Genomic DNA, 26,321 nt, shown 5'->3' with positions numbered 1-26,321 from the left:
TGGGGTTGGGGAGGGGATTCAGGGTCCCATAGGCGGGGCCCCTGCCTTCAGAGCTGGAGGTCCCGGTGCAAGCAGATGAGGAACGCGCCAGTCACTGTGGTGCTGGCATCCTGTCTGACCACGCCACTGGTACTCCAGCCGTGGGGCAGGCATGGAGAGGATGCTGGGGAAGCCAGTGGGGGCGGGAGAGAGGGGCCTGTCTGGACTTCATCCTAGAGCAACAGGGACCTGAGACCAAGGCCACTGGGGAACGTGCTTAAGGGCAAGTCTGAAACCCACCATGGACCAGGATGTGGAGCGAGACTTTATCGGTCCAGCAGTGGGGAGCCATGGCTAGTTCTTGAGCGGGGGTGGGGGACCCAGGATGCTCCTCTCTGGTGTGGGGGAAGCCTGGGAAATGCGAGAGCCTGAGGAAGGCTTTATGTTTACACCTTTTCTGGGCCCCTCCCAGAGCAGGAGAGGAGAGTCTGAGCACCATGGAGACCACCCCAGCGCAGCCGGGTCTGTGGGGCTGGAGGAGAACTGGGAGGCCTTCCAGGGAGCCCTTGATCCACTGGGAGGCACCCACCTGGGGCCTGGGAGGCAGCTGGCATCTTGCAACCCTGCAATTAGTAGGCAGAGGAGCTGGGTGGTGGTAGTGGTGGGAGCAGCGGGCTGAGAGCTACAGCTGGTTCCTGGGTGCTGCCTCTGTCTCCAGCCCACCACCCACTGCCCCAGAGGGGTGCCCAGGGTGGCTGGTGGGCCCCCAGGCAGTCAGGGAGCTAGGGTCTTGGGAAGACGATGCAGACCCTAAGCAAAGCCAGAAAAGTACTACTAACAGTTAAGTTATACTATGTCTGGAGAATCCAGTTGCTACTGTCCCCATTTTACAGATAAGGAAATGAAAGCCCAGAGAGGGATAGGAGATTGCCAGCAGACACACAGCCAATCAAAAAGCAGCTGGATCTAGAAGCCAAGCTTGCCTGAAGTGCTGGGGCATGGGGACTCACTCCTGGGCATAAATTTCCAGGCAGGGATCCCTAGGGGCTGGCTGGTAGGGGCAAAACAAACTTGGCTGGAGAGCAAGGGGAGGCCAAGCCTTCAGAGGACAGACTCCAGGGGCCCCAGCCTCATGCTGCAGGGGGAGGAGGGGCCGGGTGGGGCAGTGTCTGGCCCAGCAGGTTCTGCAGCTTGTCTGGGCACTCCAGGCCTGTGAGAAGAGGCCCTGGCACTGCTGCCCCTGGACTGCTGTGGCTTTCAGTGCCTGGGAGACTTCTCAGCTGACCAGCAGAAAGATACCTAGGACTGGTCCTGCAGGTACTGCAGTGAAGCTGGAGTCAGGGGTGGGCGGTGCTTCTGGCTTCAGCCTTCCACCGTCTCATCTATCCAGCCATCCAGCCATCCTTCTTCCCCTCCCTTAAAGATGTTCTCTAGGCCTAGGGCACTGTGCTGGCTGCTGGAAGGATTCTCTGCCCTCCAGGAGCATCTGGTGGGGTGGGAGAAGCAGACAGGTACAGAACCCACTAACACTCTAAGGATGAACCAAGTAGGCTGAGCTTTGAGGGGCTGGTGGGACTCTGACAGGGAAGGGGCGATTCTGGGTGGTAGGAAGGGAGTTCAACATGGCTGGAGCTGCAGGGTCTGCTGAGTGGGGTGGGGCTGCCGAGGGCAGGGGCTGCACCATCCAGGGCCTTGCCTTGGAGGGCTGGGGGAAGGGGGGCGTAACCAGGAGTGTGGGCTCTGGCCTCAGGTTGCCTGACCTGGAATGCCAGGGTCACCACCAACCAGCTGTGTGGCCTTGGGGTAGTCACCTGCTTCCTCTGAGCCTCTGCATCCTTGGTGTCAAGAGAGATGACCACGGGAGTGCCTGCCTCACAAGACTGTAAAGCACATGGCGTGGCTCAATACATGTTACCTGTTCTCGGCAGTCACCCCTGTGGTGACAAGAAGCCTGCAGGAGTTCTGATCCCGAGAATGACACGTATACTTGGCCTGGCTATACTTCACACTGACTTTGGCCAGTGCCGCCCCTCTCAGCCATTCAATTTCCTCACCTGTTCAAAGAAAGACTGGACTAGGCCAGAGGAAGGGCACTCACATGGCTCAGGGGCCAGGCGGTAATAGAGACGAGGAGGGTGCAGGTAAGGCTGCAGGGAGCGGTGGGGACTGTGGCTCACCGGGTGGCTGTGCCCCCTTCCGGAGAGCACCTGCCTCTCAGCCCTGCAGCTGCAGCCACGCAGGAGTGTGAGCCCAGCGTGGTCTGAGGTGCTGATTTCTCAAGAGGGGGACACCCACATTTTTTATGAGAAAACCTCCCATTATCAACATTAGCAATGCATTAAATACAGCTTTGAAAGCATCACGGGAGCCAAAGCTGATGCTCCTGTTGGCAGATGTTGCTCTCACGACCACCGGGAAGGAAGGGCTGTGAGCAGGGAGGCAGCGAGAGTTCCAGGCCCAGGGAATCTTCCAGCCCTTTGCCTGCGGCTGTGCTTCCCTCCCAAGGCTTCTGGTCTCCCTTGTACACTGGAGGCAGAAGGCCAGACCCTCTCCTCTCTGATGTTCTCAGGAGCGGCCCCGCCCACAGACAGGGGCTATAATGGGGCCCCTGCCCCACACTATCTCGCTGGAGGTGCCAGGGAGTCTGGGAGAGCCTGCTGTGCCGGACGCTCTGCTCTGTGTCTGGGAATGGCAGGTCCGCCTGGGGGCCCAGGGGCGGCTCTCAGGGCTGCTGTCAGTGAGTGCCTGGATCCTGGCTCCTGGGGGTCAAAGGGCAGCACTTTCAGCCTCTTCTAGGGCCTGCTTCCTGTTCGGGAGAGAAAACAGAAAGAACCCCCCCCCCCGCCCCCCGGCAGGAAATTGTCCTCTTCCCCCAGCGCCTTTTCCCTTTTCTGCTGGCCCTGGCTTGTGAGGAAAGGCCCACGGGGGTGGGTGGCGGTGTGGATCCTGGTGGCTGGGTCTTGCCCACTCCCTCCTCTCCCGCTCAGGGCACAGGAAGGGACATGGGCCTCTCTGCCATGACAGCAAACCCCACCTCTACAGCATGGTTAGCTTAGGTTTGGCAACAGGGGACATGACATGTTCGGTGCCCATATTTATTACCCCCTGCTGGGCTCATGGGCCTGTCTCTCCCCTCCTCTCAGCCCCCAGGGCTTGTGGCATCCACTGGGTCCCAGCACCATGGCCCCAGGGGTCCCTCAGACTGGGCCACAACAAGAGAGAAGTCCTTTAGTGCAGCTGCCCACTCCGGGGCAGGGAGCCCTTCTATCAATTGAATTTTTTTTTTCTATCAATTGAATTTAACTCCTCTTTGGTGCCAGGCCCCTGATCCAAGCCCAGCCTCTCCGTACTCACCTCTGAACACAGGAAACTGGCCACGGCCCGCATGCCAGAACAGTTCTGAGAGGGCCTCCTCCTGCAGAAAGCAGGCCCTGGTGCCAAGAATTCATGTAAAACTCCCATCAAGGGCAGGTGTCTCAAATGCCACCTCAACTTGTGAAGATTCAAAAATATATGCTACTGTGTTTTTAATAACATTTTCCACTAGATTTAACATAAATTGGCTGGTTATAGAAGGTTTAGAAATTAAGTATCAAAAATAAGATTACCTATAATTTCACTACCTAGAGCAGGACTAGGGGAATGATAAAAGGATTATTTGTTGTGTTCATACCTACCTCTGGGTAAACACCCACCAGTCAGTTGTCTGAACTTCATCCCTTATGGCAGAACCCAGCTGGCAAAGCCCCCCTCTCCAGGGCATACCTTCAAGTATTTCAATTATAACTAACCTTTACTGAGCTCCAGATGAACTCACCGAATTCTCCTGATGGCTCTATGAGACATCTAATTTATAGATGGAGAAACCGAGGCTCAGAGAGGGCAATTAACTTCCCCAAGGTTGCACAGCCAGTAAGAGGCAGAGCAGAGATTTGAATTCATCCGGTGCCAGAACTGAAGTCTCCTCCAGATTTGACATGCGCCATCCCTTTTCCTTCCCCTCAAAGGAGCTGGATTCCAGACCATTCAGCAGTTCCAGTGTTCATTCATTCATTCTTTCTCACGTTCATTCATTTATTAAGTCACTCAAGTGACTTAATATCAATATTCCTGAGCTCAGGTTCGGTGCCAGGGGTAGGCTTATCCTGTCTGTCCCCCACACTGTGTGCCCACATCTGCCACACTCTCAGGACTCCAGCCCAAGAACCTGAACTCCATTTATTACAAAAGACTGGGTTTATCACATTGTACTATGAACAGCCACAGCCCCCGCCCAACCCCTAGGGCCCAGAGAGGCAGCCTGGGTGGAGGCCCCAACAGCCCTCCTTTGACACCCGCTCCCCCTGCAAGAAGGTCGTGGGGGGGCGGCACCTAGAGTGGGCCTCAGAGTGGTCCTGTGTCTATAAAACCAAATGGGTCCAAGGACCCCAGGCATATACATATATATATATATAATATATATATATATATATATATATACACACACACACACATATATATATATTATATATATATATATATATATAAAAAACATAGGCCATGGCTTCCCTTTCACAGAGTGTAGGTAAGGTGGGACCACCGATGCCCACTGTGGGAGAGAAGGAAGTCATCTGTGGCAGGGACCGTGGTCTGCTCTCAGAGCGAGCACGGGTAGCTGCATCAGTTCAAGTGGCGGGTCAGCCTGGGCACCCGGGGGCCCGGGCTGCTGGCCAGTCCTGCCCAGCCCTGGGAGCTCTAGGCCACCTGGATCTGCAGGTCCTCATCCTCGTCCAGGTCGCTGGCTCCGTCCCCCGCCTCCTCGGCGCCAAAGCGAGCACTGCGGATCTTTCCAAAGAGGGGGGCGTTCTGCTGCTGCCTCCGGAGCCTGTGGGGTGGGGTGACAGGCGGGTCAGGGATGAGCCTGATCAGCTGGTGCTACAGCAGCTAAGCCGCCCCTAGCGCTTCCCTGCTGCCAGGCACCAGACTGGGCCTTTTACAAACATTACCTCACCTCACTTCATCCTCCCGGAAGCCCCTGAAATGAGGGAGGTGCTTCTGTCACCCCCATTTTACAGACAAGGAAACTGAGGCACAAAGCAGTTGAGTAATGTGCCCGAAGTCCCACAGACAGCAGTGACAGGTGCTGGGCTCTGAGCTGGATGGCTGGCTATGGAGTGGGCCAGGGGCTCAGAGAGGCGAAGCCGCAGGCTCAAGGTCATGCTGCTGGGATTCAAACCCAAGCCAGGCTCCAGAGCCCACAGGGAGAGAGTTTGGGGGTATGGGTTCTGAGTCCCCCACATCCTCAATGTCAGTGAGAAAGCGCTCCACCCTAGCTCTTCCCCACAGTAAAATTCCTAAAGCCAAAATTTACCAGGCAAACTTCCCTCTAAGAGGAGCTGGTGGCGGAAATGCCCATCCCCCCTTCCCCTTGGCTCCCCTGCACCCCACCCCCAGCGGAGTAGCCGCCCAGGCTGCATCTTACTGGAAGGCATGAATTATTAACACGGCAGGGAGGGGCACAGGCGGGGGCCTCCATTACTGCACTGTGATTTAGTGAGCTGTCCCCGGAACATTAAAGCACGAAAAGTTGGGAAATAAAATGAGGCAGCGGTCCCGGGCAGCCCCGCCCTCCCCGATGGAAGCACTTGAGAGGCTGGGCAGAGCCTGCCTGCCCACTCTGGGAGTTTATGGCTCCCAGAGAATGTGGCCAAGACTGCGGGAGAGCCCTGAGGCTAGGCGGCCTTTGGAGGGGTGTGTGCTGGGTGGGGCCGGGGTCGGGGCGGGGGGGGGGGGGGGGGGGGGGGGGGGCGCGGTGGGGTGGCGGGGCAGAGCTGGCCAGACACTGAGCCTGACTTGGGCTCATGCCTGGGCCCCTGAACAACACTTTACAGGCAGCATCCCAGGCAGCTGGGGAAACTGAGGCTCGGCTGGCCAGGTCACACAGCTGACAGGTCTGCCTCCCACAGCTTGTACTCTAAGCCACAGAAACTCAGCACACACAGTACATGCTCTGCAAATGAGGGCTCAGGCGGCAGATGGCGGGGGGCGGTGATCTGGCCTGACCACCCACTAGCTGTGTAGCTGTGGAAGGACTTACCCTCTCGTGCCTCAGTTTCCTCGTCTGCCAGCCCCCTAGGAAAAAAATCTCTCCCTTTCCTTCTCTCATAGGAGCATGATTCTTATAGCACAATATCTGACCCAAATACAAAAGCTCCACTAATATTTAGCATTTATTATGTGCCAGGTACTTTTATAAGCATAGATCAGCTCATTTAATTCCCACAACCAAGAGATAATAAAAACTGTTATCAGCCCCATTTTACAGATGAGCAAACTCTGTCCAAGAGAGGTCAAGTAAGTGGCCCCAAATGACACGGCTACTAAGTGCAGAGCCAGAATTCCCAAACACCCAGGCAGCCTGCTGCAGAGCCTGGGCTCTGTCTATTCCATGAAATAAGAGGACGCAGGTACGGGCCTGCCCCAGGCGCGGCACAGGAAGACTCAGTCTCAGGTGGGGGGCTTCTGAAATGGGGAGGGGCTTGGACAAGATATTATCTGTCATCTCATGTCTCTGAGGGGAGTTGGGGGAGAGAGCCATTCACAGGGTGTTGTGATGGAGAGGGAGGCAGCAGAGGGATGCAGAGTGTGCTGGGTGGGTCCCCCAGACCTTCTGGTCCTCCCTCACTGAGGCTGATGGGTCCTGTCTACAGATGAGGGGGTCGGGGCTACCATCAAGGCCGGGGCTCCTCCGTGGTTCCCTGCCCTCCAGTCCTTCAGGATCACCCCAGCCTGCTCATTCTTCTTATCAAAGACTCCCCAGACCCACTGTCCCTCCCTGCTGCCCCACGTTGGGCCTGATCTCTTTGGCCGCCCCTCCTATCCTCTGGACACACGACACAATTCCGAGGCTCCCAGCTGGTCTTACTTCCTGCACTCCCTTCCCCGGTTTCCTGGCCCTGGCCCTTCCTGCCTGGAGGGGACAGGATTCTGGCCCCAGGACGTCCAGATCTCTTCCTTCTCTGTCTTCCCCACTAGCCCCACTCAGGGCTCCAACCCTGACCCCTGACCCTTGGCTCCCCTCGGCTGGAAGCGCTTCTGCCCTGTTTCTGAGCCCCAGCCAGGAGTCCTCCCCCGGAGGGGCTGCACGCTGGGCCCACCTGGACTGCACGTGCTCCAGCTGCACTTGCAGGTTCTCGCTTTGCTCCGTCTGCTCGTCCAGTGACCGCTGCAGCTTACGCGCCTGGTTGTGGGCCTCATCCAACTGGGGGGTGAGCAGGGCCAAGAGCGTGGGAGTCACCCAGGGCTGCGCCAGCCTCTGCCCCTCCATCTGCTTGGGACCAGCCACTCCTGCTGTTCCTCTGTGGGAATGACCTTCCCCAAGAGCAATTCCTGTCGCTCCTTTGAGGCCTACCTCCTCCAGGGAAACATCCCTTTCACTTCTCTTCTTTCCTGTTGCCCCTCCCTTCCAAACCTACCCATCCTCTAACGCCCCAAGCTACTGACCCACCCATCAACCTACCTACCCTATGAATCTGTTCATCTAATCATTCACCCACGGAAATATCCTTCTGCTCATGGAGGTACCCACCACTCACCGTTCGTTAATCTCTTCAGACACCCATTCACCCTACCCTTGTGTCCTTCCATTCTTCTGTCCTTCTTTCCCTCTTCATTCATTCCTCCACCCACTGACCCAGTCAGCTGTCTGTCCATCTTTCCACTATCCACTCAGTCATCCATCTTTCCATATATCCATCCATCCAACCAATCACCCATCAGACATCTGCTGTTACATCTCATCCATCTATCCTCTCTCCCTCTCCCATCCATCTGCCCACCTATTTCCTCATCCATCTGTTCATCCATCCATGGAGTTATCCTTCTGTCCTTCTATTTAACCAACTCCATATCCACCCACTCATCCATCCATTAATCTATTCAACCACTTATCCACCTTGTCTGTCCATTTTTCTTCCCATCCTCCTACCCACACACCATCTGTCACCCACCCACCTGCTCTATCCTGGGTCCCTCTTGAGAGTCAGGCTTGTGCCAGGGGACCCAGCACGGACCGACATGGGAAGGCCCTGCAGCGTGCTTTGGGCCCCAGCAGGCGCTCACCTCGTCCTCAGCCTGGGCCAGCTCCTTCTTGAGCTCCTCCACCCGCAGCCGCAGCTTCTTCACCTCTGCCTCGTGCTGTTCCACCCGCCGGTTGGCGTGTGCCAGCTCCGCCACCTTCTCCTGAAATTGCTTCTTCAGCTTGCTGTGCACATGCTTCAGGTCTGCCAGCTCCTGCAAGGGAGCAGAGATTGGGGGAGGGCTTGTGCGAGGGAGTTCCATGAGGTCAGGCAGTTCTAGGGGTGCCGGAGTCTCTCTTGCCCGGAATCTCTCCACCTGCTGTCTAAAATACCAGTACTAGAGCTGGCTGAGCAGTTGGAGGCTACAGGTGCCGTCTAGTGAGGCGAGAAGGCATGCGGGGCAATGAGGGAAGAGGTGGGTGGAACTGGTGGCTCCACTCTGGACATGTAACTCTGGGGCGCCGGCGGGACATGACATGGAGGTGTCCAGCAGCCTACTTGAGCTGAGTCATGTTTTCTGGGGAGGGGTGAAGTCGGGATTCTTTGGTGTGTAAATGGCATTAAAGCCCTGGGTCTGGAGATGAGCTAAGATGGGGAGTGGGTGTCGGAAGAAAAGAGATCAGAAGCCAGAGTGGCTGGGAAGGGGATGCGCAGCCAGGAGAGGAGCTGCCCACCCCTGAGCTCTGTGATTTCTCTGAGCCTCAGTTTTCGCATCCATGAAATGGGGACAGGAACTACCTAAAGGTCTCTTGAATCCATCCTCTTTGTTCCATCTCCACCAACCTGAGCCTGGTCCTGGCCGCCATCATCTCCCGCTGCCCCGGGAAACGGCGACAGACTCCCCACCGGCTTGCCTTCCTATCCGCCTTCCACACAGCAGCCAGTGAGCGCTGAGAACCACAACCTGCTTGCACCTACCTCTTACTCTTCAAAGGTGGCCCTGAGCTCCTGCCTCACCTACCACGTCCTTCTTGCCCACCGCCCTCCAGGCACACCGGCCACCCTGCTCCTCCAAAGTTCCATGTCCCTGTCGCCATGGGACGTTCATTCACAGTATTTCCGAATTCTCTCCCGGAATCAGTTCACTACCAGTCAACACCTGCATTCGCTTGAGAGCTCGGCTCAAACGTCACTGCCTCAGTGAAGTCTCCCCATGACCTGGGTCTAAGCCAGGTCCCCTGGTATTCCCTCTTCCCTCTTCCTGCCCAGCCACGGAGCTGTGTGACCAGCGTGAGTGTGTGAGGGAGGGAAAAACACCTGCATCGCCCTGAGCCACCAGCTCCACGAGGGGAGGCCACGTCCCTCCTGTCCGTTCACTGCTGTGTCCCCAGCACCTAGAACAAGGCTTACACACGGTGCTCAGTAAACATTTGTTGGGTTAATAAAAGGGCTGTTGAGAGGATTAAGTGATATCATGGACAAAAAGCACCGGCACAGGGCCTGGCCCACAGTGGTGCCCCATAAATGCAGCTACTATGATATCACTTAGCCTGGCCCACAGCAGGCGCCCGGCAGGAGCCGCGGCTGTGGCGACTACGACCTCTGTCCGTAGTTGTTACTTCAACGGTCCCTGGCCCCCTGCGGGTTAGAGCTGGACACCCAGGAGGCCCTCTGCCCCAGCCCTGGCCGCGCCACCCACTGCCCCACCTTGTTCTTCTCGAAGAGCGCGGCCTGGCTGGCCCGCAGGTCGCAGTCCAGCGCGCTGGCTGTCTGCCGCCGCCGCCGGGCCAGCGCCTCCTCCAGGTCCCCGACCTGTGCCCGCAGCTTCTTGTTCTCACGCTCTAGGCCCAGCTTCTCTGTCTCCAGCCGCTCACGGCGACCCCACTCGGCTGCGTTCTCTGCCTGCAGTCGCTCCATCTGCAACAGGGCAGGACAGGGGGAGGGGTCCACAGGGAGGGGGCGCGGAAGGCCAGAGCTGGAGGCTCCCCCTCCCCACCTCCTCCTGCAGCCGTTTTTTTGACTCCAGGAAGCAGGTCCAGCTGCAGCGGCTATAATTAACCCGGGCTTATTTCACGGTGTGCAGGATGTGAGGGCGCTTCTAGTCTCTGTGTGGGAGAGAGGCCCACCCCCTGCAGACTGGAGCACCCTCGGGGTGTGGCTGGTTCCCCCTTAGTGTACAGGCCTGGTTCCTGCCCTCTTCTTCGTGAATGACTGATGGTGGCAGGGCCCCTGGTCCCCCGAGCCCCAGGCGCTCCCAGCGGCCTCACCTCGCCCCTCAGCTCCGCCATCTTCCTGTCCATGCTGGAGCGTGCACCCAGCTCGTCCTCCAGGTCTTCGGACATGCGGCCCAGCTCGTCCTGGTGGGCCTCCTTCAGGATGCTGAGCTGCATGACACAGCACAGCCTGGTGAGGTGAGGACCACCAGCCCTGGTGGGTGGGCACTGGTCATAAGGGCTCAGCAAGGAGCCTGAGGTGGTGCCCAAATGGGCCACCGGGTAACTAGAACAGACCCCAAATTTGACCACTTCTGCCTCTTCTGACATCTCTCACCTCTTACCTCATTACCATCTAGCCTCCCAGTGTCCACTCTTGCCCCTCATCTCCCCAGTCAACCCATTTTCCACCACAACAGCCCAGGAGGAGCTTTGAAAAAACATAAACCGGGCTTCCCTGGTGGTGCAGTGGTTGAGAGTCCGCCTGACGATGCAGGGGACGCGGGTTCGTGCCCCGGTCCGGGAAGATCCCACATGCCGCGGAGCGGCTGGGCCCGTGAGCCATGGCCTCTGAGCCTGCACGTCCGGAGCCTGTGCTCCACAACGGGAGAGGCCACAACAGTGAGAGGCCCGCATACCGCGAAAAAAAAAAAGATAAACCCAGGAGAATTCCCTAGCGGTCCAGCGGTTAGGACTCGGCGCTTCCACTGCCGGGGGCTCCGATTCAATCCCCAGTTGGGGAACTGAGATCCTGCAAGCTATGCGGCGTGGCCAAAAAATAAATAAAAATAAAAAAGATAAATCCAATCATATCTCCATTCCCAGGTTCCTTAAGATAAAAACTGACGGATTTCCCTGGTGGCGCAGTGGTTAAGAATCTGCCTGCCAATGCAGGGGACATCGGTTCGAGCCCTGGTCCAGGAAGATCCCACATGCCGCAACTACTGAACCCACGTGCCACAACTACTGAGCCTGCGCTCTAGAGCCCGCCAGCCACAACTACTGAAGCCCGTGCACCTAGAGACCGCGCTCTGCAACAAGAGAAACCACTGCAATGAGAAGCCCGTGCACCGCAACGAAGAGTAGCCCCCACTCACCACAACTAGAGAAAGCCCGTGCGCAGCAACGAAGACCCAATGCAGCCAAAATAAATAAATAAATGATAAAAATGAAAAAAAAAAGATAAAAACTGACCCCTCCCTATGGTCCCGTAAAGCCCTGCAGGATTGGACCCCTACCTGTCTCCCCTCAACGACATCTCCCACCTCTCTCCCTTGAGCTCTCTGTGCTCTGGGCACCTCGGCCTCCTCCCTAGTCCTCAAATACACAAGTTCCTGTCCACTGCAGGCTTCACACGTGTGGTTCCCTCTGCCTGGTGCCCCCGTTCAGAGGTATCTTGAAGGGCTGACTTTTCTCATTCTCAGGTCTTGGCCTAAGTGGTCCCTCCTCAGGGAGGCCTCTCCTGTCCTCCCTGCCTAGAAGGGGTACTTCTCCACACACACGCCCGTCCCCCCAAGAATGTGAGCTTGGGAGGACAGACAGCGTGTCTGTCTGCCCGCCTTCGTATCCCTGTATGGCCTGGGCCCGGGGCAGTGAACACCGGCTGAACGCACCCAGTGGATCTGAATCCGGGTCTGCCTGTGGGTGTGGGGTTGGTCACATGAGAAGCACCTGGGGTGCTTTTAAAATAGTGCAGATTCACTGTTGTATAGCAGGGAAAACTGCCAGATGAATGCTCTTTGCAACGGCATGGATGAGCCTTAAATATGGAATGTTGAGGGAAGAGAGCCTGATACAAATGAGAATCTTTATAATTATGTATCTGTAAATCTGCACGGTTGTGTCTTACTCACTTTTCTTCAAAAGATTACACAATTTGAAAAGATTAAAAAGACAGATTCTTGGACCCAACCCCCAAAGATGCTGACTCAGGAGGATGAGGGTGACGTCTGGGAAGCTCTATTTTAGGAGATTCCTTAAAGAGATTCTACTTAAAGACAGGTTTTCCAGGACAGTTTCAGGCTCTGAGGTCTGTGAACCTCACGCCTTCTGGAAAAGTAGGGATCCAGCCCAGCTTTCCGTGGGTGGCTGCGCCCCCTGGTGGCCATCAGGGCCTGCACAGGAAGCAGTAAGGGAAGCCCAGCCTGACCCCTGGCTGCCCTGAGTCCCCAGAATGCAGTGGTGGAATCCCCTCTCTGCCAGCTGGAGCTTCAATTTCCTCATTTGTAAGATGGGGACATCAGGACCCAGATTTCTTGACTGCTGTGAGGCTCCAGCGAGATTTTGCACCCACTGTGTGCCCAGCGAACGTCCAGACTCCTCCCCTTCATCTTGGTCTACAAGGCCTATGGGATTTAGCTCCCCTTGCAATCTCATCTCTCAGTTACTATCCTCCAGCCACACTGGCCTCTATTTCCTGAACACACTAGGCTTGTTCTGGCCTCAGGACCTTTGCGTTTGCTGTACCTTCTGCCAGGAACTTTGCCCCTATCTCCTCTCAAGGGTGGCTTCTTCTAATCACTTTAGCTCTTGCCTCAAATGTCACCCTCTTAGAGAAGCCTTTCTTTCAATGACCCACCACCTCATTTCTCTGATTGTGTTTTGACTCTTTCACAGCTTCTGAATTTATCTACCTGCTTACTGTTGGTCTCCCTCACCACGGCCCCCGCTAAGGGGAGCTCCTAAAGGTAAGGACATTGCCTGCCCCAGCACTCAGAACACTGCATGGCACATGGCTGGTGCGAGACAGTGGATGAATGAATGCCCTTCTTTCTTCCATTCCCTCTGCTGAAATTCAACAGTGCAGCACTGCGTCCTCCAGGAAGCCCCTGTGGTCTCCAGGACTCACTTGCTTGAGCATCTCCTGCTTGGTCTTGCTCAGCTCCTCATACTTGATCTTCCACTGGCTGAGCTCCCCCTCCAGCTTCTCAATGTTCCTGCTCAGTGCCATTTTATCCCTGGGGAGGGGAGAGGGAGGGATAAATGGGGGTGAGTCCACTGGGGCCCTCCGCTGAGTCCTCCTATGTAGCCTGCACCTGTCAATCCCATGTCCAAAGTGCTTGCCTCTGCATTCAAGGCCCTGGCGCCCCACTCTGCGGCAGGCACCCTGGTTTTGCATTTCTTCTGGAGCCCCACCCTCTGCACAGCTACAGGTGCCCAGCTCCCAGTGTGGAGTGACCGGGCCTCCAGGGCACTGGGCCCTGGGCTCATGTGCCAAATGAGACCCCCATTTCTTCCTATCTGTTTTATGTAGGCTTGGTTTGAACACACAGCTTTGCAGTTGGAAAAGCTGGGAAACACTGTCCAGTGACTCTCTGAAGGACGGGTCCCGTCTTGTCATCAGCACTGGGTGGCAGTCCCATGTGTTCTCGTGACCCCCACCCTGCACTCTGTCCTGAACATGAAGGAGGCGCTGTGGGTAACAAGCGTGGTATCTGGCCCCAGCACACAGTGCTTTACGACCAACCCCACACCGTGCTGGTCTCCCGTTCTGGAAGTCTAGTATTTCTTTACATTTCAGTTTGTACAATAGGTTGATTTTTGTTTGTTTTGCTTTAAAAGAAAGGTATTGTCTCATAGTTCTGGAGGCTCCAATCTAAGACCAAGGTGTTGGCAGGGTTGGTTCCACGTGAGGGGTGTGAGGGGAAATCTGTTCTATGCCTCTCCCCTGGCTTCTGGTGGTTTGCTGACAATTTCTGGTGTTCCTCGGCTTACAGAAGCAACACCCTTATCTCTGCCTCTATCTTCACAAGGGCATTATGTTGATTTTTAAAAGACTTCTGTGTGTAGTTAAGTTAAACTATCTTTGTGTTTAGTTTCTGGACAGAAAAGAGGGTGTTACAAAATATTCATCATAATCGGGCTTGTGCCCCGATCAAGGTAACTGGTGACCTCCACGTCCTAAATCCACTGGTCAGTGCTCAGTCCTCCTCCTACTTGACTAGCTGATCACTCCCTCCTCCGTGACACAGTTTCTCCTGCTTTCTCTGCCCCCCACTGGCTCTCTTCTCCCATCTCCTTTGCTGTTTCCCTCTTCTAAACTTGGTCAGCTTCAGGGCCCCATCCTCTGGCCACCTCCCTATCCACTCTCACCCCAGCTCACGGCTTTCAGTATCATCTACTTGCCAATGACTCTTGTGTTTTTACCTCCAGCCCAGACCCGTCTCCCAAACTCCAGATTCATTCATGTCCCCAACTGCCTCCATGCCATCTCAAACTCAACACGTCCAAAGCCAAATCCCCAGCTGCAACCCCCCAATCTCCCTATCCCTTCTTCCCTGCTTTTATTTTTGCCCACGGCACTCTCCCCCCATGAAGGCAGGGACTTCTGGTCTTACTGATGGCTGTATCCTCACTGCTGAGCAGAATCTGACCCCGATGCCCAACACGTATTATTTGAATTAATAATAATAATAATAATAAAAAACCTCACACTGTGTCCTTGGGCAGAGCACCACTGTTCTAAAGTCCCAAGACTGAAACAGTACCATTCCGCTTCAGTGAATCTCACCTTCTGAGACACGGATTTTCACTCTGTGATTCTGAGGACGCCCTGGAGTGGCCTGGCCCGGCCCCCGGCCCCTGCCTGCCTCCCGGGACTTACTCTCGCTCCTTGAGCAGCACCTTCTGGGACTCATCCAGCCGTAGCCGCAGGGCAGTCAACTTGGAGGCATCCTCCTCGATGGTGGCAGTGTCCTCCCAGGGCAGTCGGCTACGCTCCTGGCGGCCCGAGCTGCCCCGTGAGGCCCCGGCCCCTACGCTGCGTGCCTCCCAGCAGCCCTCGGGCTCCTCTGGTCTGCTCTTCAGCAGGCCCTCCACCAGCTCCAGCTCCTGTGGGGTCCAAGGTGGAGGCGGGGTCAGTGGTCGCTGAGTCCTCACCCTCTTGGCCTTCATCGTGGCCTCTCCTAGGCCCAGGGTCTGGCATCAGCTTGGTGGGTAACCTTGGGCAAGTCACACAGTGCTTCTGGATCCCAGTTTCCTCTTCTGCTGCCTGCTTCTCAACCCCTGGAGAGGGAGGGACACACCCTCTCCCTGCACTGCCTAAAAGTGTACACAGAGTCAGCCACTAAGGTTCCCTGAATCCTGGAAGAGTCCCCAGAATAGGTGGTAAGCTCCCTGTCAGTGGAAGTATGCAAACATTTGGTGGGACACTGGTGTGAAGGTATGTAGAAGCAGGGATTCCTACAACGAATAAAGACTAGACTCCCTCAAAAGGAATTCCCACTCGAAGATCCCGTTTTTCAGGTGCAAACACCTGCAACATGATAAGTAAAGTGGCAAAAGATGCATAGGAAGGTGGGTGGCCTCTGCGAGCGGAACCAGCTCCCAGATAGGAAGCAGCGAGTGATTATTAACTCAACTCTGAGGCCTCTTCCTCCCTGCCAGGCTCCCCTTCCCCTCTGCCCTTGTCTGCCCCCTGGCCTGCCTCTGACTACAGACCCAAGACGCCCATGGCCTCTGTTACAGCCTGGCTTTTCCCACAGCCTTTCCAGATGAGTCTGGGCCAGCCCCTTCCCTGACTGGCCCTTGGTTTCCCTATCTAGACTGGGACAGTGGCCCTGAGGCCCCCCTGAGGAGTGAGATTCTACTCCTCTTGTATCTCAGACTGTCTGGGTGGGGGCCTCTGGTGCCACCTGGTCCAAAGCTCCAATTCACAAATGAGGAAACAAGGAGAGAAGAAGGGACTTGCTGTGGGTCACAGAGGACAGGGCTGGGCTGGAGAGCAAACTCAGACTGCAACTCCAGAGCTCCCACCGCTGGTACCTGCCACCCCGTCGACTGTGACTCATAACCAGAAGAAGGAGAGAACAGGAATAGTGCCGTGAGGCTGGCTGGTATACAGGGGCTCTCATTCCCTGCCCCGAAGAAAAGCAATGAATCCCAACTGCAAACACCATGCAGGCCTGGGGAAGAGGGGCTTCAGCCACCAGGAGGCAGCAGTGCCCACTCTAGCCCACAGGCAGGAGAGGAGAGGGGGCAACCAAGAATCTTAGAGGAGCTGGCCGGCCTGGGGACAGAGCTGGGAGCAACCTGATGCTGGACTCTATCCCTAGATGGCCTTCTGGTGACAGGCCTGCTGGTTCAGGGGAGGCTGCCCTCCACACACACCATTAATATTCCAGATGTACTGATGACTATCACCATGGGCTCTGGAGTTCACCTGAGGGCAACTCCCAGTGACTCTAGTCACCAGCTGGGAGCCATTGGTACTTAACTTCTCAACGCCTCCGTGTTCTCGTTGGTAAAGGAAATACTTCCTGGGGTTGCTCTGAGAATTAAGCAGACAACGCACGTGCACAGCCTAGCGCCCTGTGGAGGTGCCCATCGAACCGTGGATGCCATTTCCCAAACTCACCAGGCACTCTCGGCCTCTAGGTTTTTGCACAGAATTTCCACCACCTGGAATGCATTCCTGCACTTTTCACAGCCAATTCCTCCGCATCCTCCTAGTCTCAGCTTAAATGGACTGCTTCCAGAAAAGCTTCTGTGCAGCCCCCTCCTCAAAGCCTGGATCTGGGACCTCCTCTGTGCTCCCACTGCCCGGATAACCCCCCACCCCTCAGCTTTGATTGACACCTCTTATGTCTCCCCCTTCCCCTAAATTCAAATCGAACGAATGAATGGATTCAGCTCTGCTACTAATGGATGTCTTCCAGGTAAGTGCTTAGAACCTGCTCCTGCTCAAAGAGGATGATTTCTTGGTTCTGTTGACTACTCAGGTGTGGGAGTGGAGGGACCACCAGAACCGGGGACTCTCTGCCCTGCGGGCGGTCTCTGGAAGGGAGGTAACCTGGGGCCCTGCAGTGTAGAGCCTGACCCCCTGAAGAAGTGAAACCTCCCTGCGGGCCCGGCCCTTACTACCCCTCTTTCTAAGCCAGGCGGCCACCTCTTCTGCCCGAGTCAATCAGCCCCTCCCACTTCTAAAATCCAGCGCGAAGGCCCCGCCCAGCAGCCCCGCCCCCCCGCCGCGCACCTGGCTGCCCGGGGGTCTCTCCGACCCGACGTCGCGCACTGGCTCCTGCTCCCTCTCTGGCTCGGTCTCGGGACCGTCAGGCGTCCTGTCCATGACCCCCCGGGCGCCCCGCAGCCGCGCCAGTTCGCGGCCCCGCGCCTCGCACTCGCCCTGCGCCTCCTGGCGCTCGCGCCGCGCGCCCGCCAGCTCCTTGGTGAGCGCGTCGAGACGCTGGCGCAGCTGGCGCACCTCCTCGCGCGCGCGGTTGCGCTCGGCGCGCACCTTGCTCCATTTCTCGCGCCAGTTGGCCGTGCAGTCCGACCACCAGCGCATGGTCTTCTCCATCTGCGCCGCCCGCGCGCGCGCCTCCTCCAACTCCCGCAGCCGCAGCTCCTCACGGCTCTCCCAGTCCCCGTCGGCCAGCAGCGCGGGCGCCGGCGGCAGCGGCAGAGCAGGAGGCGGACCGGGCGAGGGCGTGCCGCTCGGCGGCGTGGGCGGCAGCGAGTCGGCCGGCCCCATGCGCTCGGGCGACGGGCTGCCCAAGATGGTCAGGAGGCTGCCTTTGGACAGCTGCGGGGACTCGGCCAGCCGGGGGCTCGGCCCGTGGCTCATGGTGTGGCCGCGGGGGCGGGCAGGCTCTCGGGCCCTGGGCTGGAACTCCCAGACTCAGAGGCGGCGCGGGGCGCGCGCGGCGGACGCGATACCACTGTGCATGATGGCCACTGCTACCCGCTGCTCTCCCGGCCACGGGGCGGGGGATGCCTCCTCCAACCTGTGGGAGAACACAACCATTATTAGGAGGTGGCTACCATCCGTCCATATCCTTAAGCTCAGCCATGGGAAGGGAGTAACCGGCAGAGGGAACAGCATGGGCAAAGGTGGGAGGAGTGAAAGTGGTCACCTCCAGAAGCCCCAGTGAGGCTGGAATGGTGAGCAAGGGCCTGCAACCGCTTCCTCACTGGCCTTCAGACTCCCCCCTTGAGTCCCTTCACCCTGCAGCAGCTGCAGCTGATCTGAAACCTTGATCTGCTGTCCCTGACCTTCAGGTCCCATCTCACACAGCGAATGGCTTATACTATTCTCTCTCCACCGGGAATGCTGCATGCTTCCATGCTGGCCCTGCCGCCAGGAGTCCCCTCCCAGCCTCTTCCTGCACTGGGCTAACGCTTCTCATCCTTAAAACTTATCTGAGATATCACCTTCTTCAAGAAGTTTTCCCGGACCCCCTCAGGCCAGGTGGTCAGCCCCAGCCCATGTCTCCACTAGCCAATCTCACTGTATCACTTATCTGTGTCCCTGTGTGCTCCCCATCCTGACCCCAGGCTGTGAGTTTGCTGAGGGCAGGGGCTGCCTCCTGGTCTTTGTCCCAGCACTGATGACAATGACAGTGACATTTATGGAGGCCCAGGCACCATGGCTACGTGAACTATCCTCTCCACAGACTTGGGGGAAATTATAGACATTTACTGAAGAGGAAAGGGAGGCTCAGCAAAGTTAAGCCCTGGAGTTAATCCAGATACAGCACCCAGAAGTCCAAATGCAAACACTGGGGCAGGTGTGGTGAACACCTGCACGCACTGGTGGTACGACAGAAATAAGCCGGTGTCTAGATGGTGGCGGTGCGGTGTGGTGAGGTGCCCCCCATGCCTGCCGCTGAGCTCTGCTGTTCACGGGCCACGTCCCCTTTAAAATAAGTGAGACACATGCCCCTCTCTTTCCCCAACCTGCCACACCCTCCCTCCATGTGGCTCTGTGCTGACCCCCAGGAGCAGCCCCTCGGGGCATCTCGTACTTCCTTCCCCATTCAGCTGGGCCTGTCCCACAGATCCTCACCCCGGCCCCTAAGGCCCTGCCCTGATTGCCATCTCTTCCTTTTTTCAGGGACCCACCAGGGCACTGCTGGTGGGGCTCTCAGCAATCCGGAACAGTGTCCCAACACTGTCTGGCCAACGCTCTGTGTCACCTCTTCACCCTCCTCTGGCCTCTAAGCCCGTCACTCTTGGCAGGTGATCTAATGTCAGAGTTTGCAGTGAAAAGAGAAGCTGTCAGGCTGGCACTCCCTCCCTGTCCTGCCCCAAGCCCCACGGCCCCCTCCTCTCTGCCCCTAAGAGGACAGCGGGGCTCTCCCTCCTTGGGTCAAAGTCCTCCCACATCCAGCTTCTCCCACCCCTGCCAATGATGCCTCTCCAGGGGGCCTTCCCCACCCGCTAAAGTCTCTCCTGACACTCTCACCTCACTTCTCTGTCTCCTCCCTTTCAAGGCCCATCCCGAGGGGTCCACACTTGCTGTCTCCACCCTGTCCACCTCCCTCTCTCTCTCTCATCAGGCCTTGCCAGGCTGGCTTCCGGCTCCCCTGCCCTACCCACTGGGCACATCCTAGCCCTCCCAGGTGTGCCCTCTCTAGCTCTGGGCACCTTCCATCCCTCCCTTCTTGCATCGCTCTCTCCCAGGGTGTTCTCTGGGTTTTCCTCCTCTTCTCCAGCTGTTCCCCATCACCTTCCCTGGAGTGCTGGTGTCATCCAGTCCTTGCCCCCTTCTCCTCTCTGGCTGCCCCTGCCTGAGCCATCTCGCCATGTCCTCAATAACCCTGAATCTCTCTCTCCACCCCAGGCTGCCCTCCAGAATCGCCCAAACCACCAGCATGTCCCTCAGACAACTCAGACTCAGCTTGGTCGGATGGGATTCACCGTCTCCACTCTCCCCACTACTGGATCCTCCTTCTGGATGTCCCCTCTGGGAGAAGAGCATTTCCTTACTCCTTCACGCTGTGGGAACATCCTGGAATCTGCTTTCTCCCCACCTCCAAGTCATGTCAGTCTGTCTGCCACACATCACGTGGATCTATCCACCTTCTTCCTCCTCAGCCACTAACCTGTCAAGGCCACCACCATCATCTCCCACCTGGGAGACTGCAGCCACCGCCCTCCCTGCCCCATCCCCCTGCCCCCTTTTGCCTCCTTCAAATCCATTCTCAAGGGCAGCAGCCAGAGTGAGTTTTTAAAAACACAAACCTGGGACTTCTCTGGTGGCGCACTGGTTAAGAATCCGCTGCCAATGCAGGGGACATGGGTTCGAGCCCTGGTCCGGGAAGATCCCACATGCCGCGGAGCAACTAAGCCCATGCGCCACAACTACTGAGCCTCTGCTCTAGAGCCCGTGAGCCACAACTACTGAGCCCACGTGCCGCAACTACTGAAGCCTGCGCGCCTAGAGCCCGTGCTCCGCGACAAGAGACTGCCATGAGAAGCAGTCTGCAATGAGAAGCCTGTGCAGCAACGAAGACCCAACGCAGCCAAAAATAAATAAATAAATTTATATTAAAAAAATTAAAACACAAACCTGATCATGCCAGTGGCCACAACCTTTGTCATTACCAATAGCTGTGACCTCTCTCAAGAGTCAGTTCCAAGCTCACTCCCTCTAGGGATCGAACACCAAGAATTCTTCAATCTCCAAAGGAGCTACAGCCTACCGATCGCCCCGCCTGTTCACTGTCCCCACTGCCCACCCTGTCCCTTCTCTCCTTGCTACGTGCCACGGTCGCAACCTCGTCCTCACAAATGCCCTGAGTGCCCCAGCTGTCTCACCTGTTCTTGTCTCTCAGGCAACGCCAACCCTGGTCGCCTCCACCGTTCTGCCTGCTCCTGCCCTCACCCGTATAACCAGGCATCGCAGGTTTTACACCACTGTGTGGACCAGTGTCAGTTTCAATTCATGACCATCAGTGTCATAGTTCCTCAGCATTGATCAGTGATCCTACTACATTTCTCTAGTGCATTTGCTGTTTGTTTACTGTCTGCCTTCACCAGGCACCAGTTCTGGGCCCAGCTCTGTCACCAACCTCATGTAAACCACTGCCCCATGTACTGGGCCTCAGTTTCTCCACCTGTAGAACTGGGGTGAGAGGTGAGGGAGACCAGCACTTCTAGATCAAGGAGTCTTTCAGATTCACCTGGACACTTGCTTAAAATGCAGTTCTTGGGCCTCACCCCCCAGAGAGTCATGTTCAGTAGGTGTGGGGCTGGGAATTTGCATTTTAATCATCCAAGTTTGGGACATATGAGTAACTGGTGATGCCTTGTCACCACCCATAGTTCCAGACACACAAACATGCATGTATCAACCCCAGTAACAACTGCACAAAGTTATGTACACAGACACAGCCATACAGACCTAGGTTCTAGGTCCCTGTACACCCCTGACTCCCCACGGGATCCCTGGAAGGCTGAGTGCCCACTGCGACTCACTCTCTCCAACTGTGCAATGAGGTGGCTGGCCTAGATTCCACGTGCATTCACAGACATGTGCACACCCAGACACACAACTGCACACACAAGCAATCCCATACATGTAAATATAGATACAGAGACACGGGCAGACACACGCACACTCAGAAATGGCCCCGTATGCACACACAACTGTATGTATGCACAGAGAGACGCTCCCTTGTAGATACAGAGTTACAGACACACCTGAAGACATATACATGCCCACAAAGATGGATACACAGGGACATGCAAAGATACATATTCACCCCTAAGACAAGCACATACACACGAACACACACACGGACACGCACACTCCTCCTCGCCCCATTTTCCTGGCCCAGCTCCACATGGAGAAGCTCTTGGAAAAGAAAAACAATGTGAGAGCCTACGGGGTAGGGGAAGGAGGCAGGAAACCCGAGTGCCAGCCCGGCAGGCAGCCCAGGCAGCCCCACCAGAGCTGTGCTGGGAATGGGGGACGGGGGGTGGTGAGGAGGGGGTGCTTAAGGCCGGGCTCCTGTCTGCTGGGCCCGTCCTGCAGCCCCTAAACTGAGAGGGGGGCGGGGGCGCACTGCCACATTCTCTCTGACACTCTGGGAGCTGCCAGGCCTGGCACGGGGCTTGGCAGGGAGGGGGTGGCCCAGTCCTTCCAGGAATCCCAAGCCTGTCGCGCAGGGGCAGGGCAGGCGCCACCCCGGCCTCTAATGGCTTCCAGGCGCCCACACTAAAGGCAGGGGTGGGCTCCAGACTCAGCTCCTGTTCCCCTCCCCAGGAGCCTGGCCCGGCCCCTCCCGGGGGCTGGTGGCGGGGAGCAGTGGGGACAGAGGGGCTCTGAACAGCCCTCCCACCTTCCCTCCTGCAGGCCCAGGGTCCCCTGAAGGGTGTGTGTGCGCGCACATGTAAAGGCACGGGGGTGGGAGCCCAAGGTCGGTTTTCTGGAGAAGCCTACTCCCCAGCACACCAGGAGCCCTGCACACACACTCAAGGGCAGCTAGACTCTGCCCAGAAACGTCTCCCCTCACCCCTACCCCACCCCACTCACATAACACAGCCTTGGCGACATGGACGGACACATACACACACACCCCCAAGCCCTGGTAACGTACACACTCACCGAGAGCTGATGCCACACAGAGATTCAGCTTGCAGTTGTAGAGACAGGCTCCAGCTGCCCTACCCCACCAGGCTCAGCTCCTTCTTCCCCAGGGTTGTGCAGATATGTGTGGGGTGGCCTCCTGATTTCTGCAGGGTGTCACCACCTCCCAAGGATTAGGTGGAGGAGGGACCAGCCTCCACAGGCCCAGAGAGCCTTTCCCACCCACCCTCCCCTCTCTTGCCTCCCACCAGCCAGACGGGTCTATTCCTGCTTGAATCCTCAGGGTTTCTGCCCAGGCTGTTCCCCCACTTGGGATGCCCCCCTCAGCCTCTAAAATCCCACCCACACTTCAAGCTCAGTTCTACCACCTCCAGGAAACACCTTGGCCTCCCCAGCCTCACTCTCTGCCCGGGAGCAGAGCCCCATAACCTTCCGCAGCCAGACCTGGCCAGCTGCCCTCTCTCTTCTTGCAGTCCAGGCTTCCCCCAACCCAGGTAGGACATTTGCGCCACCCAGAGCCACTAGGACAGGCCCTGCATACAAGATTTACTCCAAGTTGACTGGTGGGGTGGAGAGCAGAAGGCTGAACCATGACTTCACATCCCCTGAGCTGGGCAGCGGGGCCACGTGGGACTCAGAGCCCCTGAACCCCATCCCTGCAGCCATCCTCACTGCTCCAGGCAGCGGCTGGCCACTCATAGGACAGAAACCATAATGTTTTGATCTGATATTTGCCTCAGGCTAGGCCCTCACCAGCCCTGTCTACACAAAGTGACCAGTGGTTCCTGCTGCTCATGGACCTGTTTGGAACGTTTGTTTCTCCTTTCTTTCTCCAGCAGCAAACTCCTATGCATCCTTTAAGACCTAGTTTGGGATACGTCTCCTCTGGGTAGCCTTCCCTGACCTTGTACACAGAGTATGTTAGTGCTCCCAAAGCACTGGCACCTCCCTGTTCTTCAGCAATTGCCACACTGTGAAGTCCACAAGGGCATCTTGGTCTCGCTGGCTGTCAGCACAGGGCCCAGATGCTGCATAAATGCTTCCCAGGTTGATGGATGGAAAATGAACAGTTAAGGGTTGCCTATAACCTGGGAGGGTTGAGCCATCCTAAGGATCAGGAGTCACTTTGTGGCTAGGCTCTGAGCCAGGTAGGTGTCAGAGTCTGTCTGAGGCCAAGGTCACAGTGAGAGGTCATCTCATGGCCAGGTCAAGGATCAGGCATCTTATCTGAGGAAGCCTGACTCACAGGGGGACAACTTTGTGTTTCGTCCTTAGCATGTTTAGATGACTCATATCTAGTGAGAAGAGTAAGCAATGCCGAGGCCTAGATGGGGCTCAGTTTAGGGTATTGGGGCCGGTGCGCCTGGTGGCCCTACTCTTCCCTCTAGCTCAGAAACCCTCTATGTTTTCCCAGAACCTTTCAGGTGGGGCTCTAGGGCTGGCGTGTGGCCACAGGCCTGGCTGTGGGCAGGGAGCAGAGCCCGGCAGGAAACCACAAAGGACGGCCTGATTGGATAAGTGCAGGGCCCAAGGCTGGTCAGCCCACAAACTGTGGGCGCCTGTCCCTCTGACCTGCTGCCCACGCTCCAGTCACTGGACCTCCAGGAGAGGACTGAGAAGGAGGGAGGGAGCCTGCAGGTTGAACCGGAGCCCGAGGGGGTGGCCACCCCTGGCCTGTTCCCAGGTACCCCCATCTCATATCGAGGAGCCACAGATATCCTAAATCACCGATCAGAACTCCCTTCTTTATAAATGGGCCAACTGAGACCCAGAGGTACAGCTACTGGTCCACATCCACATAGAGGACCAGCAGCAAAGTAGGGCTGGGGGTGGGGTGCTAGAATGCTGGGACGGGATGCCTCCCCTCTTGGGTCGTGATCACCTGAGGGGCAAGATGCCCCTGGGACCACCTACACAGTGGGGTCCTCAGTCATCAGGCCAAAGTGGCCAAACATAGCTGGCAGAGGATGGAAGCCTTTCACGGGGGCGGACCCCTGCCCCGGGCCTCTGAGCAACTCCTTGAACTATTCACTCTTGTACAGCAGACTTCCCACGAGTCTCATCTCTGCCTCTGTTATGCTGTGTGCTATCTGCAAGTCCGTGCCCTCTCTGAGGCTGTTTCCTTACTTGTAGGATGGGGAGAGGCACTAACAAGATACCTAAAAGCTTTGTCCAACAAGTGGGAAAAATCTGCGCCAATACGAACTAATCCAAGCTCCACAACAGCCCTACATAACCGACACTTAAGATAGAAAAACTGAAGCCCCGGATGGGGAACGGGCTTGCCGGACACCAGTCGTTCGTACAATCAGAACGGTGGGTCAACGAGGCCCACTCCCTTCTCCTAGCACTGAGCCGTCGTTCCACCTGCCCCAACACCTTCCAGAAATTCCCCTTCGGCCCTCCCACGACCGCGAGCCGCCTTAGACTTCTCTTCCTTACCCCCTCCCCAGCCTCCCAGCTCACCCGAGCGGCGGGCTAAGGGAGGAGGGTCTCCCGGCCCCTCGAGACGCGGTCCCGCCCACCCCACCACGCGGTCCCTTATTGGCAGCCGCCGCAGGCCTGGGGCAGTGGCGCCGCGCTCCGATTGGCCCGCGCCGCCCGTCCATCCCGCACTCGCCATGGTGACCACGTTGGGTCCCCCGGGAGAGTTCCAAATTCCGCCCCCGCCCGCTGGCGCCCCCCTCCCGTCCGGCCCCGGCCCAGTGCATTCCGAGGGCGGCCCTGCCTTACCCCCAACTCCCGCAGCCCTTTCACTCCCGAGGCCCGGGCCCCAGGAGGTGGGGGAACCCGGGGAGGGGGCTAGGAAGTTCTGCTCCGAGTCTGGGGGTTGCTGCGGATGCGAGAGCCCCAGCTTCTCTCCTCTACTCCAACACGCCCCCAACTTAACCCCTTCCCTCCCGCGGAAAGTTCGCGGCCTGGAGGGAGTTCCCGGGACGCCGTGGCTTTCGGTCTCCTGCATTGGCGGCCCCGCTCACCTCGGCCGGGGACCCGCGGGCTCCGGACGTCCGACCCGCCGCGGATGGGCGGAGCGGGCACGGGGCTTGCTGCGGCCGCCGCCGGGAGGGCCGAGGGAGGGCCGCGGAGTCTCCTCCTCCCTCCCGGGGGGAGGGGAGGGAGAGGAGTCGGCGGGGCGGGGGCGGTGGGGCCCCGGCGGGTTGCGGACTGGCTCTGACCCTGGCCGTCCTAGTTGGTGGGGTGGGGGACCCAAACCTAACTTTGGGACGAGGGGCGCGGGCCGAGCCGGCGGGATCAGCACAGAGCGTGCCGGACCCCGACATAGGCCCCACCCCAGCATGGGGGCCGAGAGTAGGGGGGAAGGAAGGCATGGTCTGGGGGCGCCCGCGGGGCTCGGCTTTCCCGCCTCAGGTTTCTCCTTGCGCCAGTGACATACTAGGCGCCCAGCAGCTGAATTGGGCACCGGCTGTCCCGGGCTCAGCACGTGGAGCGTGTTTACCAAGTGTTCACTTTTGTTACCTGCATTCTTCCCAGTGCCAGCTCTGCCACCGAGTGGACGTGGAGCAGCAAGTCCCTGCCCCTCATCGGGCCTCAGTTTTCCCTTTGTACAGCAGAAGGGTTGGCCAGAGTAACCTCGTGCGTGTTGAGAAGTGTGATGGGGCACTTGGCCCGCCGGGCGGAGGTTTTCTCTGATGTGCCAGGGTACTTCCTGCGAAGGGTAGGGCCGCAGCTGACGGGGCGGTCCCGGGCAATTACCTTCTGGGGCCCTTGCGTGCGCCCTGTCACTTTGGGACTTCCTCCCTTGCGAGTGAGTGTTTTCGGTTTTGGCGAGATGGGGAGGCGGGCGCCTGGCGGCCCTGT

At 57.6% G+C, this 26,321-nt stretch overlaps 1 protein-coding gene across 1 annotated transcript; it reads right to left on the bottom strand.

Annotated features, from left to right (window-relative positions):
• Positions 1–4,560: 4,560 nt before the first annotated feature.
• Positions 4,561–26,048, bottom strand: CCDC102A (coiled-coil domain containing 102A). Its single transcript, XM_082863191.1, has 9 exons — positions 25,980–26,048; positions 17,163–17,913; positions 14,793–15,019; positions 13,038–13,146; positions 10,244–10,360; positions 9,684–9,893; positions 8,080–8,250; positions 7,116–7,219; positions 4,561–4,843 (listed from the first exon to the last, which is right to left on the bottom strand). The coding sequence occupies exons 2-9, from the start codon at positions 17,751–17,753 to the stop codon at positions 4,714–4,716; spliced, it is 1,659 nt and encodes a 552-aa protein (XP_082719317.1). The 5' UTR covers positions 17,754–17,913; positions 25,980–26,048; the 3' UTR covers positions 4,561–4,713.
• Between the last annotated feature and the right edge of the window lie 273 nt (positions 26,049–26,321).

Source organism: Leucopleurus acutus (assembly GCF_964270905.1).
Source record: "Leucopleurus acutus genome assembly, chromosome: 20".
Lineage (NCBI taxonomy): Eukaryota > Metazoa > Chordata > Mammalia > Artiodactyla > Delphinidae > Leucopleurus > Leucopleurus acutus.
This window is presented reverse-complemented; position numbering and strand designations above follow the sequence as displayed.